At 56.6% G+C, this 17,585-nt stretch overlaps 2 protein-coding genes across 2 annotated transcripts in view; one reads left to right on the forward strand and one right to left on the reverse strand.

The window, feature by feature from the left end:
* The window catches only part of RRP8 (ribosomal RNA processing 8), a 55,748-nt gene that overhangs the window by 17,425 nt on the left and 20,738 nt on the right, over positions 1-17,585 (forward strand). The gene's annotated exons all lie outside the window — the stretch shown is intronic.
* Positions 6,220-17,585, reverse strand: part of DNHD1 (dynein heavy chain domain 1) — a 69,332-nt gene continuing 57,966 nt past the window's right edge. The window contains 19 exon segments of the mRNA XM_047752075.1: positions 6,220-8,213; positions 8,215-8,236; positions 8,369-9,152; positions 9,351-9,470; positions 9,629-9,720; positions 10,405-10,606; positions 10,696-10,818; positions 10,997-11,183; positions 11,381-12,343; positions 12,481-12,659; positions 12,816-12,971; positions 13,095-13,382; positions 15,659-16,130; positions 16,301-16,330; positions 16,332-16,577; positions 16,579-16,734; positions 16,849-17,031; positions 17,228-17,317; positions 17,319-17,378. Coding sequence (XP_047608031.1) covers positions 7,893-8,213; positions 8,215-8,236; positions 8,369-9,152; positions 9,351-9,470; positions 9,629-9,720; positions 10,405-10,606; positions 10,696-10,818; positions 10,997-11,183; positions 11,381-12,343; positions 12,481-12,659; positions 12,816-12,971; positions 13,095-13,382; positions 15,659-16,130; positions 16,301-16,330; positions 16,332-16,577; positions 16,579-16,734; positions 16,849-17,031; positions 17,228-17,317; positions 17,319-17,378 — 4,674 coding nt within the window. The 3' untranslated portion in view covers positions 6,220-7,892.

Below are 17,585 nucleotides of genomic sequence, written 5' to 3' on the forward strand. Positions count from 1 at the left end.
AGAGCTCTGGCCACAGCCGGAAAGGCCCCGTAGTATCTGGGTCCCAGTTGTGGGTCTCACCCGCCCCACCTTCGCTCACACCCTCCCAGCCACGCGGCCCATCGGGCTGTTTACTCACTACTCCAGGCACGCCTCCGCCTCAGGGCGTCGCACTATTATTTCACATACCTGGAAGAGTGTTTCCACAAATGTTTTTGTGGCTGACGTCCGCGCTTACTGCAGGTGTCTGTAAGATGCCAGCGTATCAGAGAGTCGCTCTCTAGCCAATGCTTTTCTTCGCTACGGCCTTACTATGCTTTGTGTTTCTTTAAATAATTTATCACCACCTTTTAAATAGCACGCTCATGTGTTTATATAATTATTATGTCCTTTCCCGCACTAGAATATAAACGCCAAGGGGGCAGGGGCTTGTCTGTTACTGTGCCCCTGGGATCTAGTACATATTTGTAGCTGGCATCTGTTTAGTGTTCCAGGTGTGTTTCTATTTAGAACATTTAACATAGCCAGGCCTCTAGTTTAGGACATTTAAATCATCCAAATCTGAGTTCCCGTTGTGGCTCGGCTGGTTGAGAACCCAACTAGTACCCATGAAGATGCAAGGTGGATCCCTGGCCTGGCTCAGTGGGTTAAGGATCCACCGTTGCTATTTGCTGGGATGCAGGTCACAGACATGGCTCTGGATCTATCATGGCTGTGGCTGTGGTGTAGGCTGGGAGCTGCAGTTCCAATTCGACCCCTAGCCTGGGAACTTCCATATGCTGCAGGTACGGCCCTAAAAAGATAGATGGATAAATAAATAAATAATCAATCCAAATCCTGCTGACCACAAAATAATGGGAGAAGAGTTTTCTTATAAATGTTCTCTTAAAAAGGTATATATGATTCTTGGTTCCACATTTCAAGTTAATTAGTCAGGCCAGGTTTCCCATAGTTAACAACTGTAAAATCTGAACAAAATACAAACAAAAACACAGTGATTTGAGGGCCCTGGAAAGTGAACAAAAGCAAGCAGAAAGCAGAGGAGAATTTACCTTTGAAAGCCTGCAGCTGCAGTGGGTAAGAGCTGTGATTTCTGTGGTCTTTCTGTCTGAAAGCTCTCCTTCCCCAGCCCAACCCTATCCCCAGTTCCAGAGGCAGAAAACCACACCCTCAGTGGCTCAAAATAGCAGGGGACAGAGTTCAGGGCTAGTAAAGCCACTGGAAATTTAAGAGCAGAAATTTGGAGAGAGAGAGAGTGGTCTATGGAATGAAACCAAGGTGTGGGCATAAGCTCTGTCCACATAGTGGACGACCACTAAATTACACGTGCCCAGGGTTACTTAAAGGGACCTAGCAAAAAAAGCTGGCAGAACACCGCGAGGAGTCTATCCTTGAATGACAGAAACGCCCTGGCTAAGGCGTGAACATTTGCTGCTTTCTTGCCCGAGTGCATTGCAAGTGGATGTCCAGCTTGGGTGGTGGCTGAAGTGTCCGAGGACAGGGTTTGCCAGTGGAAAGTCGCGGGAAATTTAAAAGGAAAATCCCCAAAGCAAAAGCACTGTAGAAGAGACGAGCCCCCAGATCTGCCCACATTGTTGGCCAGTGACTAAACTAGGTCATTGCAGGCGAGGTGCGCCAAGGCTGGGCGGGAAAAGCAGCTGCTGGAAGCCCAAAGAACTAAGCAGATAGAGCAGCTGTTGAATGCATAACACAGGAAATACAAAATTTGCATTTGAGCCCACTCCCACCCCAAAACGCCTTCTACAACAACCCCAACAAATCTTCAGAACATAACAGAACAAAAATTTAGTACAGTATCGACAGTATCAGCCATACCCAGTTTTCAACCCAAATTACCAGACATGCCAATAAATAGGAATAATGGCCCTGTTACAAAAATATGAAATTATAAGTAGTAATTTACAACGTGTCCAAATAATGAAAGGAAAAATAGATATAAGAAACTCAAGGGGAGTTCCCATTGTGGCTCAGTGGGTTAAGAACCAGATGTAGCATACATGAGGATGCAGGTTCGATCCCTGGTCTCTCTCAGAGGGTTAAGGATCTGGTGTTGCTGCAAGCTGCAGTGTAGGCCGCAGATGCAACTTGGGTCTGGTGTTGCCATGGCTGTGGTGTAGGCTTACAGTTGCAGTTCTGATGTGACCCCTAGCTTGGGAACGTCCACTGGTGTGTCCATAAAAAGAAAGAAATTCAAGGAACATACACCCTCAATGAATACACAGATTAGGGAATCTTGCCAGAGAAACAGACACTACAAGAACTAAATGGAAATTCAAAAAGCTGAAAAGTATAAATAACTAAAAGGGGAACAAAAAAGGCAACACAAATTGTTCAGTTTGAACAACAGGACTGAAAGAAACGGATGGAGCTTGTGGGCCTGTAACCAAAGATCTAACATAATATCTCTGAAATCCCAGAGGAAGATGAGAAAAAGGATGCAGCTGAGAAAGCACTTGAGGAAAAATGGCTGCAAACACCCCAAATTTGGTAAGAAATCCATATGGAGTCAAGAAACAGTGAACTCCAAAAAGAATAAACATGAATAAGTCCATTTAAAACATGCCATAATTAGACTCCGGAAAACTAAGAGAAAGAAACTTTAGCGGAGAGCCAAAGAAAAAGGGCAAAAACAATCGTCAATGACAGCAGAGTTCTCAACAGAAATTATGGAAACTATAGGGAACGGGGTAGAGAACCCAGAAACCCACGGTTATGCCCAACTGATTTTGGACAAAGATGCAAAAACAGGTCAATGGGGGGAAGACAGCCTTTTCAACAAACGGAGCTGAAGAGCTTGGACAGCCAGAGGCAAAAACATACACACACGCACGTACCTAAATCTTCCTGTTGAGCTAGTCTCACACCTGTACAAAAACAACCTCAGTGTGGATCACGGACTTAAATGTAAAATGTAAAATAACCAAACCTTGAGAAAAGAAACACAGGAGCAAATCTTTGATATCTAAGGAGAGGTAAAGAGTTTTAAACTTGACATCAAAAGCATGATTCATAAAAGAAAACGTTGATCAACTGGGACTGTGTTAAAAATTTAAAACTTTTGCTCCGAGAGACCCTATTAAGATAGGAAGCTGCAGACTGAAGAGAAAATATTTGCAAACTACATATCTGACAAAGGGTTAATATCCAGAATATATAAATAACCCTGAAGACTCAAGAGTAAAAAACCTGTTACCCTTTTATCTACTAAGAAAACTGATTTGTAATTAAAAACTTCCTCAGAAAAATAAAACAAAAAACCCCGGGCCCAGATGGCTTTATTGGAATATTGTTACTATTTATGCTTTTAGGGCCACTCCTGCAGCATATGGAAGTACCCAGGCTAGCGGTTGAATTGGAGCTGCAGCTGCCAGCCTATGCCACAGCCACATGGAATGCCAGATCCGAGCCACACCGGTGACCCACACCACAACTCAAGGCAACGCCGGCTGCCTTAACTCACTGAGCGAGGCCAGGGATCGAACCCGCATACTCCTGGTTACTAGTTGGGTTTGTTACCGCTGAGCCATGATGGGAACTCCCTTTATCGGGGCATTTTATCAACCATGTAAATAATACCAGTCTGACACAAAACTCTTAGAAAGCGGAGTAGGATAGACCCCTTCCCAGCTCGTTTTTGTGTGACTCTCTGGGAAATAAACCGTGGAGCAACATGGCTAGGACATGTTGTGTTTCACCAGTTTCACTAAGTGCCAGTTTGCTCCCCAGAATAAACCAGTTCACTTGTCCACCAGCAGAGCAGGAGGAGTCTTGCTTTCCACTGTCCACCCAGCATCTGTTATGTTAGAGGCAGTAGAATGGACTCTGGAAACAAACGCCTGTATTCAAAACTGGCTCTAAATATTTATTAATTGCAAATGGAGTATAACCATTAAAAATTGTGAATCACTGGGAGTTCCCTGGTGGCTTAGCAGTTAAGGAGTCAGTGTTGTCACTGCTGTAGCTCGGGTTCAATCCCTGGCCTGGGAAATTTTGCACACCTTGGGCACAGCCAAAAACAAACAAATAAGTAACCAAATAAATATTGTGTATCACTCTGTTGTTCACGTATAATGTTTATATGGCACATCAACTGTATTTCAATTTTAAAAGTGCAAAAAAGCAGGGCCGGGGGAGCAGGGGGCGTCGACGAGACTCGCAGGATCGTTAGAAGGACGGTTTGAAAGTGACTATGCGACTGCCTGGTGTGTGGCAGGCGGGATCTGCTCCCCAAATGGGTTAATCTGTTCCCTCAAAAGGCCCATGTCACTCCCTCCAGGGCTGGCACCAACCTGTCTTCCAGCACCTGATTCTGCCCAGGGATGTGGTCATTGTCCATCCAGAAACAAGAGGGGCCTCCTCCACCTGCTGCTGTACCCCTAGAGAAAGCTCTCTGGTAGCGGGTGCTGGAACCTTCCTTCTAAACCATGGCTTAGATCCTCAGGGCTGGTGACGACGGTGCCCAGTGCTGACTAGATTATTCCGTGCGGGTAAAAGCTCCGTGTGAAGTGCTGTCTTAGGCACCATCCGAGAGGATTTGTCATCCTGACATTTTTAAAAGTTCTCTAATTCGAAATGCCTTTCCTTGCATGGCCCTCGAGCTCGGGCTCACAGTCACATGGCCTGAAATGGGTCCAGTTTCCTCTCACGAAGTGAGAAAAGAATGTGAAAAGCATGTCAAGTGGAGTGTGAGCTTGAAGCCCGAATAACAGTGTACGCTGCCTACAACAAGAGCCAGGTATTACTTGGTTGTAAGAACTACACGCTAAATTTCTTTAAAGAAAGAAATATATACTATAAAGTTAAAAAAAAAAAAAACTGGCTCTGACTCTGTGACCTGGGAATCTGCATCTGCTTCTCGATCCATAAAAGAGAAGAATAATAATCACACCTATATGAGAGCAACCAGAGCTTCTTGGGCATTAGTGGGCGAAACTGGCATTTTTTTTTCTGTTTCAGACATTCCCCCTATATATCCTATTTCTGCATGTAGCTTTCAAATTAGACTGAGTAGCTGAGAACATACGCGTTTCAGGTGAGCGAGAGAGCACTGGTCAGTGAGCGCTCTCATCTTTGGACTGTTAGCGCAGGGGGTGTACGGAGCGGGACGCAGCTGTCCGCATACCTCTGGGGATGCAGATGCAATTTGCCTCCTTTTCAATTCCTGATCTGATTCTCCTCACCAGTCTCCCTCCCATCCCCGCCCCCGGCCCTGGATAGGAAGAGAGAAATTTGGTCCAGCCTCATAGGTTTCCTTGATTCTCTCCGAATACATGCCCAGAATTCCACACTCTGCATTCGACCTCTGCTTCCCTCCAAAGTGGCATCTGGATGGAGAGAGAAGGGCTTCGGTAACATCAGAGGAAGGGGTCCCCAGCCTAGTACTGGTTCCGGGGTGTGCACGGGCTGGACTGCTCTGGGTCTGGCTGGCCCAGTTCCGCACCTGGGCGTCCTGCCGGCATGTGCTTCTAAGGCCTGTGCGTGTGTGGTCCCGTCTTTTTCAGCTGTCAGGGCCCGTGCCCCTCCCTCCAGTCTGGCCTCCCCCAAACAACCCTGTCTGGAGCTACAGACCCCAGTTGCTCTCTGCTTTATACTCCATCCGGCCTAACAGCCAGTTCCGTTTCTACACCATGTGGGGGTCAGGCGACACACCTCCCTGTCCGTGCCACTCTGCCTTCTTGGGCCCTGGGGGTCACAGTAGGTCCGTGCTGCAAAGCAGTTCCCGTCTAAAGCCCCAACCGCAAAAGGGCAAAAGCCTCTTTGCCTTCAGTACCTCAGTTTCCTTCTCCAGCCCGAAGTCCCGGACCAGGCCGATGTTATCACGCCCCCCCCAACACCCCCCCGCCCGCACCCGGTCTCCACTCCTTCATCCCCCCCACCCATCAGGACAGGATGGGACTTAGTTCTCCCCTTTGTCCTGTGTCTACTCCTTCCTTCCTTTCATTGTTTGAGACTTGACTTTCTCAAGGGGATTTTAATGTATCTGGCAGATAATGTCAAGAGCGAAACTGTCAAACCTGGCGCGTGTTCCCTGCGGGCATCGTATTCGAGCTCTGCTGCCATACGGCCCTTATTTTATCATCTCTGACTGACGGATAGCAGCATTTGTTGGGCATAATTCAAGAAGGAGTTTCAGTCACGCATGCCTCAATGAAGCAGACATTTAAAAACTTAAAAATGTGCTAGGTAGAAAAGAAAAAAATTTCAGTCTAGAGAATGATGTGGGTGTGTCGAAAATATTGGGTATTAACCAATTTCAGACGGCTTTACTCGCAACCCACTACTGTTCCCTGTTCCCACGGGGGAGAGAGTCGCGATGGGAACGTGGACAGAGGGCTCGTGTATCCCAAAGGCCGTCCTGACCCCGCACTAAGCCCCGCCGCGAGGAGCAGCCTGGCGCTTGGTTGACAGTGGAAAAGAAAGAGGAGGGTTCCTGAGGAAAGGGGACGCTTCGGTGTCTCTGCCGTTGCTAGAGGCCATCAGTCGCCGTTTAGGAGCCAGGGGAGCGACTTTGTGACGAGGCTGTGACGGATGCTCAGCCCACCTCGTTGTCTGCATTTCCTCCCACCGCGTACACAGCGAGGGAAGGGACTTGTACCCCGTACCTTTGGGCGGCAAGGACAGGAGCCAGTAGAGTTGGCTTTTCGCGCTGCTGTCTTCTAACTGGCTTTTCTCAGAGAGGTTTGCCCTGTGGTAGCCGCAGCCACGCGATGAACAGTAACTGAACATGTGGAAGCAGAGCTCCCGATCCCCCCTCACTCAGGGACACCGTGATCCATGCAGCTGCTCCGGCTTAAAATCCAGGAGTCATCCTAGATTTGCCCTCTTTCCTCACGCTTCCCCATCCAGTCCATCCGCCAGCTCTGCTGGCTCCGCCTCCGGAGTACCTCCTAAATCCACCCCTTCTCCATCGCCAGCGTAGGACCCTCGTCCAAACTCCACCATCTCTACTGAACTGCTTCAGTAGCCTCCCAACGCATCTTCCTCCCTGTTTCTCTGGATTTCCTTCCATCCATGCATCCTACCATCGAAAAGCCAGTGTGATCTTGGAAAAAGATCATTTCCCGTTGAATACTCTCCAGTAGAGTCCGCCTCATGCTTTTATAAAGTACAAGCTCCTGTCATGAAAAGGCTCCAGACCTTTCCATTCTTTGGGCCCCCTCTGCCCCTCACTCAGTGCTCCAGCCACCTGTTCTGTCCCTTGAACACCCCAAGGTTCTTCCTGCCTCAGACCTTTGCACCTCCCGAGGCTTTACCTGAAAGCCTCCTAGATCTTCAAGTAGCTCCCTTTCGAATACTCGCCAAGCCTTCCCTGACCACCACACGCGAGGAACTGCTCTCCTCTGGTGACTCTGACACACCCGCCTGCTTTTTCTTTATAGGGATCTTAGAAATCATCAGATTTAACTCATTATATGTTGGCCTTTTATCGTCTGTCTCCCGGCATTAGGGCAACCTCATCGGGGCCTGGGAGAGCACCTGGTTGGGAGGACTGCTCGTAAATCTTCGTCGAATGAACGTAGGACCTTGTGCCTTATTTTGCTTTTGTTTTTGTGTGTAGGACCCATTCAGAGAATCCATCCTGGGGGAGGGGATGCCTGGCCGGGCAGGGCCGAGGCATTCCCAGTGATACTGCTAAGTGCCTGAAGAAGTCATCGAATTCCGAAGCCCCTTTAAATATTCCTTGTGGGTCTAGCACAAGTGCTGAGAGCACAGGCGAGGTCCTGTGTGTTACCCCGCCCCAGCACACACCCTCTTCTGCCTTCATTGTCAGCAGGCCTCTCTGCTGCCTTCCCCCTCAGCGTGTCCTGTTCTTGGTGTGCAGGCACCCTCCATTCCTCCTGAGCCTCAGACACCTTTCATCGGCTCCCTCCACCTTTATTTGGGCAGAGGGCTCAGGGCAGGGGCGGACTGCACACATGGACCCTCCGCTGCGCGCAGGTGGCGGGGCTGAGCTTGGTGGGCAGCGGCAGGTGCATCAGGATCTTGCTGCTGTGCAGCCTAGTGGTACCGAGGGGCCCTTCCATGTACACAGGACAGGAATACACAGCCAGGCCGGCTGGGTGTCGCAGCTCATTAGCCCCCGGGGCCAGGGCGCTGACGCTGACCGGAGGCAGAGGGCTGGGTTGGCCGGAGGGACTGTCCTGCAAGGCCCCTGCTAGCGGGTCCCACTCAGCGTTCCGCAGCTGTAGCCCAATCAGGAGCACCCCCATCTCCTGGTGCCCTGGGATTCGGGCCGCTCACCACCTGGGAGCGCCAGAAACCGGTCAGGCAAGGCTCGCGGCCGGGATCCGAGAAGCGGTGGGGCTAAGGCGGGAAGCGGCAGGGTGGGGTAGCTGCGAGGTGGCATCGGGCATAGGAGGGGCCGCACGAAGATACCTGGAGGTGCAGCGCGGTGTTCAGCTCCTGACGCTTATCGGGGGACTGAAAGGCGCCCGGGCCGGGGCAGCCAGGTTGACGCGCCAGGGCGACCGCGGAAAAGGCAGCCTCCCATCGCAGTGACAGCAGCAGGCGGCGCGGGTGGCAGAAGGCTGACAGGTGAAAGACGCGCTCCGGTGCTTGGGTTCCCACCCGCAGGTAGCGAGCCAACAGCTGCCCGCGGCGCGACAGCTGTCGCAGCCAGAGCCAGGGCGGCTGGGGCCCGGCAGGCGCGTGCGGTCGCCAGGGCGGGGGCAGGCGGCCGGTCCAGAGGGCGCGGGCCACGGCCGCGCAGCGCGGGGAGGCGCACGGCGGCGCGCCCTGCAGCTGCTGCCGCAGGCAGTCGAGGTCCCTCTGCAGCGCGCCCGCCAGCCGGCCCAGCTCCAGCGCCTCGGCCCGCAGGAAGCCGTCCAGCGGCCGCGGCGCGCTCAGCCACCCCCCGCCGCCCTCCTCTGGGCGCGAGGCCGCGCCCAGCAGGGCCTGCAGCGACTCCAGCCTCCGCCTGGCGTGCACCAGGCGTTGCCGCAGCCGCCTCTCGGGGCGCCCGGAGCCCCCGCGGGCCGCGGGAACCCAGGCGGACGAGGTCCGCTGCAGCGCGCCCAGGAGAGCGCGACTCTGGCGTCGCAAGAGCCAGCTGTGGGGGCCAGCACTCAGTCCGCAGGGCCCGGGGTCGGCAGGGGTGGGCAGGAGGCGCATCTGGGCCTTGCACTCTTCCAGAGCGTCCAGCTCCCCTAGTTCTTGGGGGTGGAGTGGGGCGTGAGAGACCAGACCCAAGAGAGGAGGCCTTCCTGGGACGCTTAAGCCATGGTCCCATAGCTGTGCACACTGCTGCCTCCCCCGCCCCCCTTACTGGAATTTCTCTTGCTATTCCCTTGAGGAAGGTGCCATTTCACCGCTGTTTCCCAGCCCAACACAGATACGCGACTGGCGCTTACCTGGGCTGGGCATCAGAGTGGCCCAATTCCCGCTGCTGGGGCTCAGGCAGGCTTGCGTGAGGCTAACCAGGGCCTCCCTGTCCTTGTCATCTCCCACGGGACCCCCGTAGAAAACCGAAGCTGAGGATGAGGTCAGAGCCCCTCGGTTCCAGCCCCTCTAATTTGCAGCCCGTCCCACACCAAAGCTGTGATTATGTCCCCGTCTCAGGGCTCCCACCCCTACCCCTTTCCAGGCTCCCCTGGTGCTGGCGAGCACACTGGGCCAGGAGGCATCTCACCGGCCAGCTCCCGCATGGCAGCGCTGGGATTGCTAAGGCTGGCCGCCAGCTGGCTCTGCATCTGAAGGACCTGGGTCACGGTCTCTTGAGTCCTGGGAGCAGAGGGCAGGAAGCAGGGGTCCAAACCATCCCGATGCTGAGGGCTCTTCACACCTTTCTCGGGAGCTCCAGCCCCTCGAGGGCTTACTCAGCACCTCAACTATAACTGCTTTCAGCTGAAATCACCCCCCCCCCACAGCAGCCACCCAGCAGTACAAGGCAGAACTTGGGGCGCCATCCTTGACGCCCACCTTTCCTCTCCTTGTCCCTGCCCCCGTGCCGTGGCCTTGTTCCTCCCCCAACTTCTGCTGGCCTCCAGCCCTGCCCTGTCTGGTCCGTTCTCCACGCTGTAGCCAGAGTGATCTTTCCAACAAGCAAATCGGATCCTGTTTCTTCTCCTCCTCAAAACCCTTAGTGGCTTCCCACCGCCCTCCGGATCCAGTTAGGCCACTTGTCATGGTCTCAAAGGCCCTTTGCCATAAGCGCCAGCCCACCGCATGTCCCCTCGGCCATGCTGACGTCTCCCCCCTCCCGCTGAACCCTCGCTCCCTCGGCTCGCAATGGGGCCGTCTCTGCTGTCCAGACTCAGTCCAGAGCGAGACCCCAAAGTTCTTGGGGAAGCTCTCCTAGGTGTTCCCTGGCCCTCCCACTTGAGAGCTCCACAGAGGGGAGTCCCGGCATGTGAAAAATACTCAGTTTGCGGAGTGAGGACAGAGCGGACGGGCGGGGGCTCTCACCAGCGCCCCCTGTGGGCCTGCAGCTTCGCCCCGTAGAGCTGCCTGTGCAGCAGGAGGCCGTGCAGGAGGAGCAGAGGCAGCGCTCTGGTTGGGGGCTGCATCCAGGGTCCTTGCTGGGCCAGCTCCACGCTGTCGACCAAGACGTGGCCCAGCTCCAGGGACTGGTCCCAGAAAACAGGCATGGAGTGCTGAGTCAGCACGGCTAGAGGAAGGAGATGCTGAGTCAGCACAGTACGGCTGCCCTCCGGCTCCAGTCTGAGCGCCTGGGGTGGGGTGGGGGGAGCTCCTCACCTGGCAAGGAAGCGGTAGCCTCTGCAGGCACAATAAGCCAGAGACGGAAGTCTCTGTGGACAGCGGTCACACTCCTGCTTGCTTGTTGAGCTAAAAGCAATTCTAACTCCAGGTCCGAAACCACTAGGAGTCAGACATGGGGCTGAGATCAGTGGCTGCACAAGCCTAGGATCAGACTTGAGGCTGGAGGAGTCGGGAGTCAGATACAAGGGGATCGGGGATCGGCCATGAGATCTGAGTTCACGCTCAGGCCCAAGTGGAGGATCGGGTCCCAGAAGCCCTCTCCAGGCAGCAAACCCACCCTTGGCTCCGTCCAACAGCCCCAGCAAGGGCTGTAGCAGCTCTTTGGGCCAGTGTGGCATCAGGTGGCAGTTCTCTAGCACCAGCCAGTGCCCCTTGTGCATAGCCTGGCAGAGACTGCCGACCACGGCTGAGATGGGGTCCCAGGCCTCAGAGCCCAGAGCGATCACCTCCAGATGCCTCTGCCCCTGGGGACAACATCAAGAGGACAGAGTAGCTCAGAGGGTCCTAGGGTGACCCAAGAGACCCAGCATAGGGCCACAGATGACCCCAAAGTCCCTGAGTAATCCAGAAAGACCCACGAGATGCCGAGAGCGGGGCCCCACACCCATCCCGGCTCCTGGGAGCCCAGTCGCCCTGCGGCCGAGACGCGATAGGCTCCAACCTGCTCCTCTGTGGCAGCCAGTTCCTGGAGGGCAGTCAGGGGATGCAGGGCGGCCGTGGGGTGACCAGCTGGTGGCAACAAGATCAGCACGGGCTGCGTGGCCTGACTACGTGTAAAGGGTATGGTGGGGGCACCCAGGTTTTCATCCAGGGGCCGGCCCAGCAGGCTGGTGGCGCAGGCTGCCAGGGCGCTGGCCAGGCGCTCAGGTCGCAGCACACGCCACAGGATCAGCTTCTGGAGGAGGCTGAGTGGGTCTGTCCCAGGCCCGGGTGCAGGACCCAGCACTGTGGATGACAGCGACAGGTAAGCCTGCCAGGCGCTGGCGTGGTTGGCCAAGGATGCGCACAGCCCTGCAAATGGGGGCAGCAGCTCCAAGACCTTACACTGGTGCCAGGCCCGCAGCCCCAGCCAGGCTGGTCGAGCCACGCCTGAGACTGACTTTCCGTAGCCTGTGCTGGGAGAGGCTGCCAAGCCAGGCCAGAACGCCAGCCTCTCGAGCTCTGGTGCCTTCCTTGACGCCTGAAGCAGAGCCAAGGCACCCAAGGCGCCCACCAAGGGCACTTGGGTCCGGCCCAGGGTAGCGACAGTGCTGCCCAGGAGCTGGTGGGTCAGCTGTCTTTTCAGCTGCAGCAGGTGGCAGCGAAGTTCCTCCTGCTCATGAATCTCACCCTTCACGCTGTTCAGAGCCCGCCTGGTGGCTGCCAGGCAGTCCTCGGGGCTCATCCGGAAGAGCGGTAGCAGGTTCTGCAGTGGGCTGAGGGCCTTGACAATGGCCATGCCATGCCGGGCCACATGCCGATATGGTGCCCACAGTGCCACAGCCTGCAGCCTCTGCTCTTCCAGCTCCTCAAAGTGGGCACGCAGCCGACACAGCCGCGCCTGGGCTCTCACCATGTGCCGCAGGAACCTGGCTGGTCTCTGATGCGCTGGGCTCTGGAGCAGCAGCATCGTCAGCAGCCGCTGCTACATAGAGTCACTTGTTGCAGGGATCTGTCCTCCTCTCCCACACAGCCCCCAGGCAGCGTCACTCACCTCCACCCCCGTACCTGGGATCAGCCCCTCCAAAGCGGATCCATCCCACAGACTGGACCCCCAAGCACCTCAGCAGCCTCCAGAGCTTCCCAGGCGTCCAGGAATCGGATCTGCAGGTCCTGCCAGTAGCTCTGCAGCTCAGGACGCTCTATGCACAAGATTTCACGCAGCATCTGTTCTTCTAGGATTTCCATGTTCGTGCCCAGGTCCAGCACATTCAGCCCCTTCAGCCGTTCACAGCCTAGTGCTTTGGAGTCACATGGGAGATGCTTAACCCCTTCTCTTGGGCAGAGCCAGGGTGGGGGGCACAGGGAGTGAGGCTCCCTGCTGCGTGCCATCCTGGGCCAGCCTGAGTGAAGCTGGGGCCCCAGAGCTGTTTGGCAGTGCACCCCCTGGGCCTCACCTTTTCCCAGGGCTCCAAGAGGGAGGCTGGTGCTCAAATAGAGACAGAAGCCGGGCTGCACGTCGGGTGGGCTCAGCTCTTCCCGCCGCCGCAGCAGCCACTGCAGCTCTGGGCAGCCCAGGCCCAGCTCCACATTGGTCAGCAGCACGGGCAGGCCTGTGAGGGGGCCAAGGGCACTGTCTCCCCTGTGCCAGCCCCTGGGCCCTCCCCCACGCCACGCACAAAACCTGGCTCTGAGCGGCCCCTCCCTGGCTGGGGGTGGGGGGGACAAGTTCTCACCACCAGCAGCGGCCTCCTGGAGCCGAGGCCCCAGCTCCGGGTCAGCTCCTGAGATGACGAGGAGGAGGCGGGGAGGCGACAGGGGCTCAGTCTCCTGCCTCCCCGCCTCCTCCCCATCCTCCTCCTCCTCCTGCTGCTGCTCCTGCTCCTCCTCGTCCCCCTCCTCCTGGGTCTCGCTCTCCTCCGCCTTCGGCTCTTGCGTCTCAGCACACTCAGTGCTGCTATCACCTTCCTCCTCCAGGGCCTCCTCTTGGGCCTCCTCTGCCTGATCTTTCTGGAAGCCCTTCCCTGTGGCCGAAAGACAAAGAGACGCTCTTGCTGGGGCCGTCCCAGCAAATCTAGCTGGGCTCCTTGCAAGGTCTGTAGCTTAGTTACACCTGCAACGCCTCTCGTCCCGAACAGGGTCACATTTAAGGGACCCAGAGGTTAGGATGCGCATCTGTCTTTTGGGGTGGCCACCATTCAACCCACTGCGGCGTGATACAGCAACACACGAAGGGCCACGGGCCAGAGAGACAGAGGAATCTGGGTGCTTGGAGGCAGCATGGAAGCCCTGCACCCGCTTATGGCAGGCCTTCCTATAAATGTGAGGTGCATACACCCCTTTATTTAAACCACGACGAGCTGGATTCTGCTTACTGGTCACGAGAACATGCCTAGGGGTGTCGCGAGTCGGGGGCAGCGGGGAGGGGGGGGCCAAAGAGGATTCGCTTTTTCTTTTCCTTACTGGGAAGGTGGCCAGCCTGTAGGGCGAGTAAGAAGGTAGCTTTTTGGGTGGGGCTTGGACCGTGTACTCAGTGAACTCTCACGGATTTAGTAGAAGCTCCTGGAACACGCTGGCGACTTAGCTACTTAGATGTGAGAAACAGAAAAAAGCTTTAAGGAAATTCCTCTCTCCTGACAGCAACCTCAGAGCACAGAAGTGTGCACCTTGTTGATTTTATAGAAATGACTCTGTACCTCGTGGCTCACGGAATAGGACATTGCGGGCTGTTGGAGGGATCTGGAGAATCAGGGAGGCCCCAGGCTCCAGGTTCACCCCAAGCATATCTCCGCGCATTCCCGGCTTGACAGAGAACCTCGTCTCTCTCCCCGATGGCTTCAGACACAGCCTGGGTCACTCCACGGCCAAAGAGCCTGAGCTCGCCCCTCAGACGGTGTTCTCACTACGGCTGTGAGGTGAGGGCTGAGGTTTAGATGCGTGACTGTTACTCCGAGGCTTAACGGCATTGGTGGAGCCCCAGAACCAATGTTAAGAGACAGAGGCTGGGAGGCGGGGTTTAAATGCAAGAACGAGAATGTATCGAGATCTCCGGCTCCGGTTACTCGCTCATAGGGTCCATATACATGAAATCTGCAGGGAACACGATGAGAGGGTCTAGGGGATTCGCCGGAAAACCCCCCCGTCTGGTAACAAGAGATCTGTGTTTGCTTAATTTTAAGGCAAATCCTAAGCCCCCATACCCATTCCAACAGGGAATGGACACTGATGGGAGAACAAAATGGGACTCGTGCCCAACCTTCTTTCACGGGTGGCTCTGGGGCCCATCGGCCCGGAGAAGGACGCTCTCCATCAGCGCTCGGGGCAGCCGAACCGATGACTGTTATCTGGGTTTGATTTTGCTTCACTCTGGGGTATGGGTATGGTGCGATCTGGCGTGGGATCTAGCTTAGGTCACAGACTCGCAAAGAGCCGCGACCAGAGCTGATCGAGAGCAACGAACACCATTCGGCGTTTCTGGACTCGGAACTGGGGGCAGCAGCTCCATGTTACTTGGGGGTGTCTCTCAGCGGAGAGGCGGTAAACTAATGCATAGTTACGCGCATGAGAGTTGCCGAACGGGCGTTTTTAGGATGCTCTGTGTGGGCACAGCAGGAAGGGGCGCTGGACAGTCGAGGGGACGGACTTAGTAATGCCAGCAGGCAGGCACTGCCGGCGCTAAGGACGAACATTTCTGAGAATCACGTGTTAGGCATCGTGACCGCCTTTGGATGAATTGCCTTAATACAGCACTTTATGAGACGGGTATCGTCAAGGCCCCCATTTTATCGGCACATGAGTGCAGGCTTAGAGAGAGTAAATACGTCGCCTTCGGTCACACGGCACAGGACAGATACCGGACCCGAGAGTCTGCTGCGGAGCGCATGTCACAGACCCTACACCTTCTGTTCGTAGATTGTATTATTCTCACCAGTGCAGCCCCCAGCTCCTCCTCCTGGGGAATAAACACTGCCCTCGTTGCCCTGGGCTCTGCCCTGATGGGGCCCTGACCCAAGCACAACCAACAGAAATATTTCCCCAGAATTCCCCAGCGTGGGATAAACCTCAAGTCCACGTTCCTCGCAGCGCTGAGCAAGACCAGGGAGGTGGACGATCGGGGGCAGCCAGGTCGACCCAGAATCATTGGCCTATGGGCCCCCAAAGCAACTGGGACCTGGCTGATGACATCTGGGACGCCCTGGCCACAGGGACTCAGTGGCTCCACCATGAAGGGGACGATGGTGTGTGTGTGGTCAGAGGGTGGGCAGCTTTGCAGCCTTGTACTTACTGGGCCCGGCTTCACCTCTGCCCCCACGGGTACCTGGGGCCAAGCATCCAGCCTCCTCTGGAGGCAGCGGGTTCAGCCAGATGGGGGCCTGGTGGCTGGGGTCCAGCAGCAGGGGCCAGCGACAGCTGGAGTAGTGCGTGCGGCTTCGTAGGAGCAGCGCTGCCAGGCGGGCTGACTTTGCCTGGGGCTTCAGCGCTCGGTCCCACTGGAACTGTTCCGATTCTGAGCTCAGTGAGGACAGGAGGCTGAAGGGAGAGCGTGTGGACAGCAGGGGGCTCCTGGGCGGCTTAGTGACCGGTTGCTGCACGTGCTTCAGCGCCTGGGCCACGTCATCAGGGCCCAGGGGCTCCGGACAGCCCCTGCAGAGAGCCAGCCACTTGTCCAGCAGCTCCTGTCGCCGCGCCACTGGGAAGGGACCCAGGTAGCTGATGGCAGCGGAACACAGGAGGGCATCGCCGAGCACGGTTGTGAGGTGTCTCTTCAGTTTCTGGGGTGGAGGGAAGACCGGGGGGTGGGGGTGGTACAGGCCGAGGGGCCATGGCGAGGGAGCCAGACATGGTGTGGAGGAAGGCCTGGCAAGGGGGGCAGGGGGTGGGGCGGCCAAGGGGGCAGCGGGGCGAAATGAACTGGGGGAGGCAGACCCGGGGGGCTGGTTACCTGGAGCTCTGTGGTCCAGGAATGCACTGGGTGTGAAGAGTGCGGCCTTGATGGACCACTTGCAACAGCGGCCGCTCTGCGCCCGACGGAGCATCTCTCCCACGTGCCCGTAGGCAGCCTGGGCCTCCTCCAGCTTCTTGGTCAGGGCCGAACTGTGCTCTAGCACCGCCTGGGCCTGGAACTGGCAGTGGCCCAGGCGGGCCTGCTCCCGAGCCAGGGTGGCCTCCACCTGCCGCAGCAGCAGGCCCGTGGCCAGCCCTCGGCGCCGTGCCAGCCCAGTAGCACAGAACCGCCCAGAGCCAGGCTGCCAGGCGGGCAGCAGGTACGCTCACCGCCCCCAAGGCTGCGTCGCTCATACCTGGAGCCTTCAGAGCTCGGTTTAGCTTCACCATCTCCGAGTCGGTCATCTTCTCTTTGGGAAAGAACACCAGCTCCTGGGAGAGTGTGCGGTAAGAGGGGCGGGGAAGCTACGGAGGCTCTAACCGCCCCCCCCCACCCACCCACAGGCTCCCTGTTAGGGCTCCACTGGCTCCTCCACTGAACCCCACCTGATAGAAGTCCTGAGTGCCCAACAGCTGCTTGGCACTGGCCCAGCCCGTTTCGCGGTGGAAGAGGTCACACAGAGCATCGGTCACCTGGACCACAGCCTCTGGGGGTGCTCGGTAGCTCCGAATCTCCTCAAAGTCAGTCACCTGCAGCTGGCTCAGGGGCCCCAGAAACGCCTTGCCCATCTAGAGGAGGAGGAGAGACGGCCTCTTCGGGTTCTTCCCAGAAGGATCATCTTCGCCCGGGGCCTCCCGAGGGGCCACACAGCAAGCCACCGCCTCCCCCACCGGCTCCTCCCTGGCAAGCCAACCCATCCTCTCCCTGGGCATCCGAGAGGGGGTGTCCCCTGCCAAGAGTGGAGCAGGTGGCAGCAGAGCCCACCTGCTCCAGGAAGGCCTCGTGCTGAGTCCGCAGGGCATCGTGCTGCTTGGTCAGGTTGCCAAGGAAGTGCTCCTGCTGCCGACACTCCTGCCAGCTGCCGCTTGTACAGCAGCTTGCTCTGCTCCAGCTGATGCTGCACTTCGCCCAGGCTCTGCCAACAGAGTGCAGGCTCTGCCGCTCCAGCTCCTGGACAGGCGGGGCCCCAGGGGAAGACCTCGGGGGCTCGGACTCAGATGAGCTCCAGCCTTGGTGGTCAGGGTGACCAAGCTGAGCTCCAAACAGGCCGCAGATCCATGCTGAGCCCCGAAAGCATCCCTTACGGGTCTGTGTGTCACACACCCAGTCACGCAGCCCCGAG

This window comes from Phacochoerus africanus, chromosome 11 (genome assembly GCF_016906955.1).
Source record: "Phacochoerus africanus isolate WHEZ1 chromosome 11, ROS_Pafr_v1, whole genome shotgun sequence".
NCBI classification, from domain to species: Eukaryota; Metazoa; Chordata; class Mammalia; order Artiodactyla; family Suidae; genus Phacochoerus; species Phacochoerus africanus.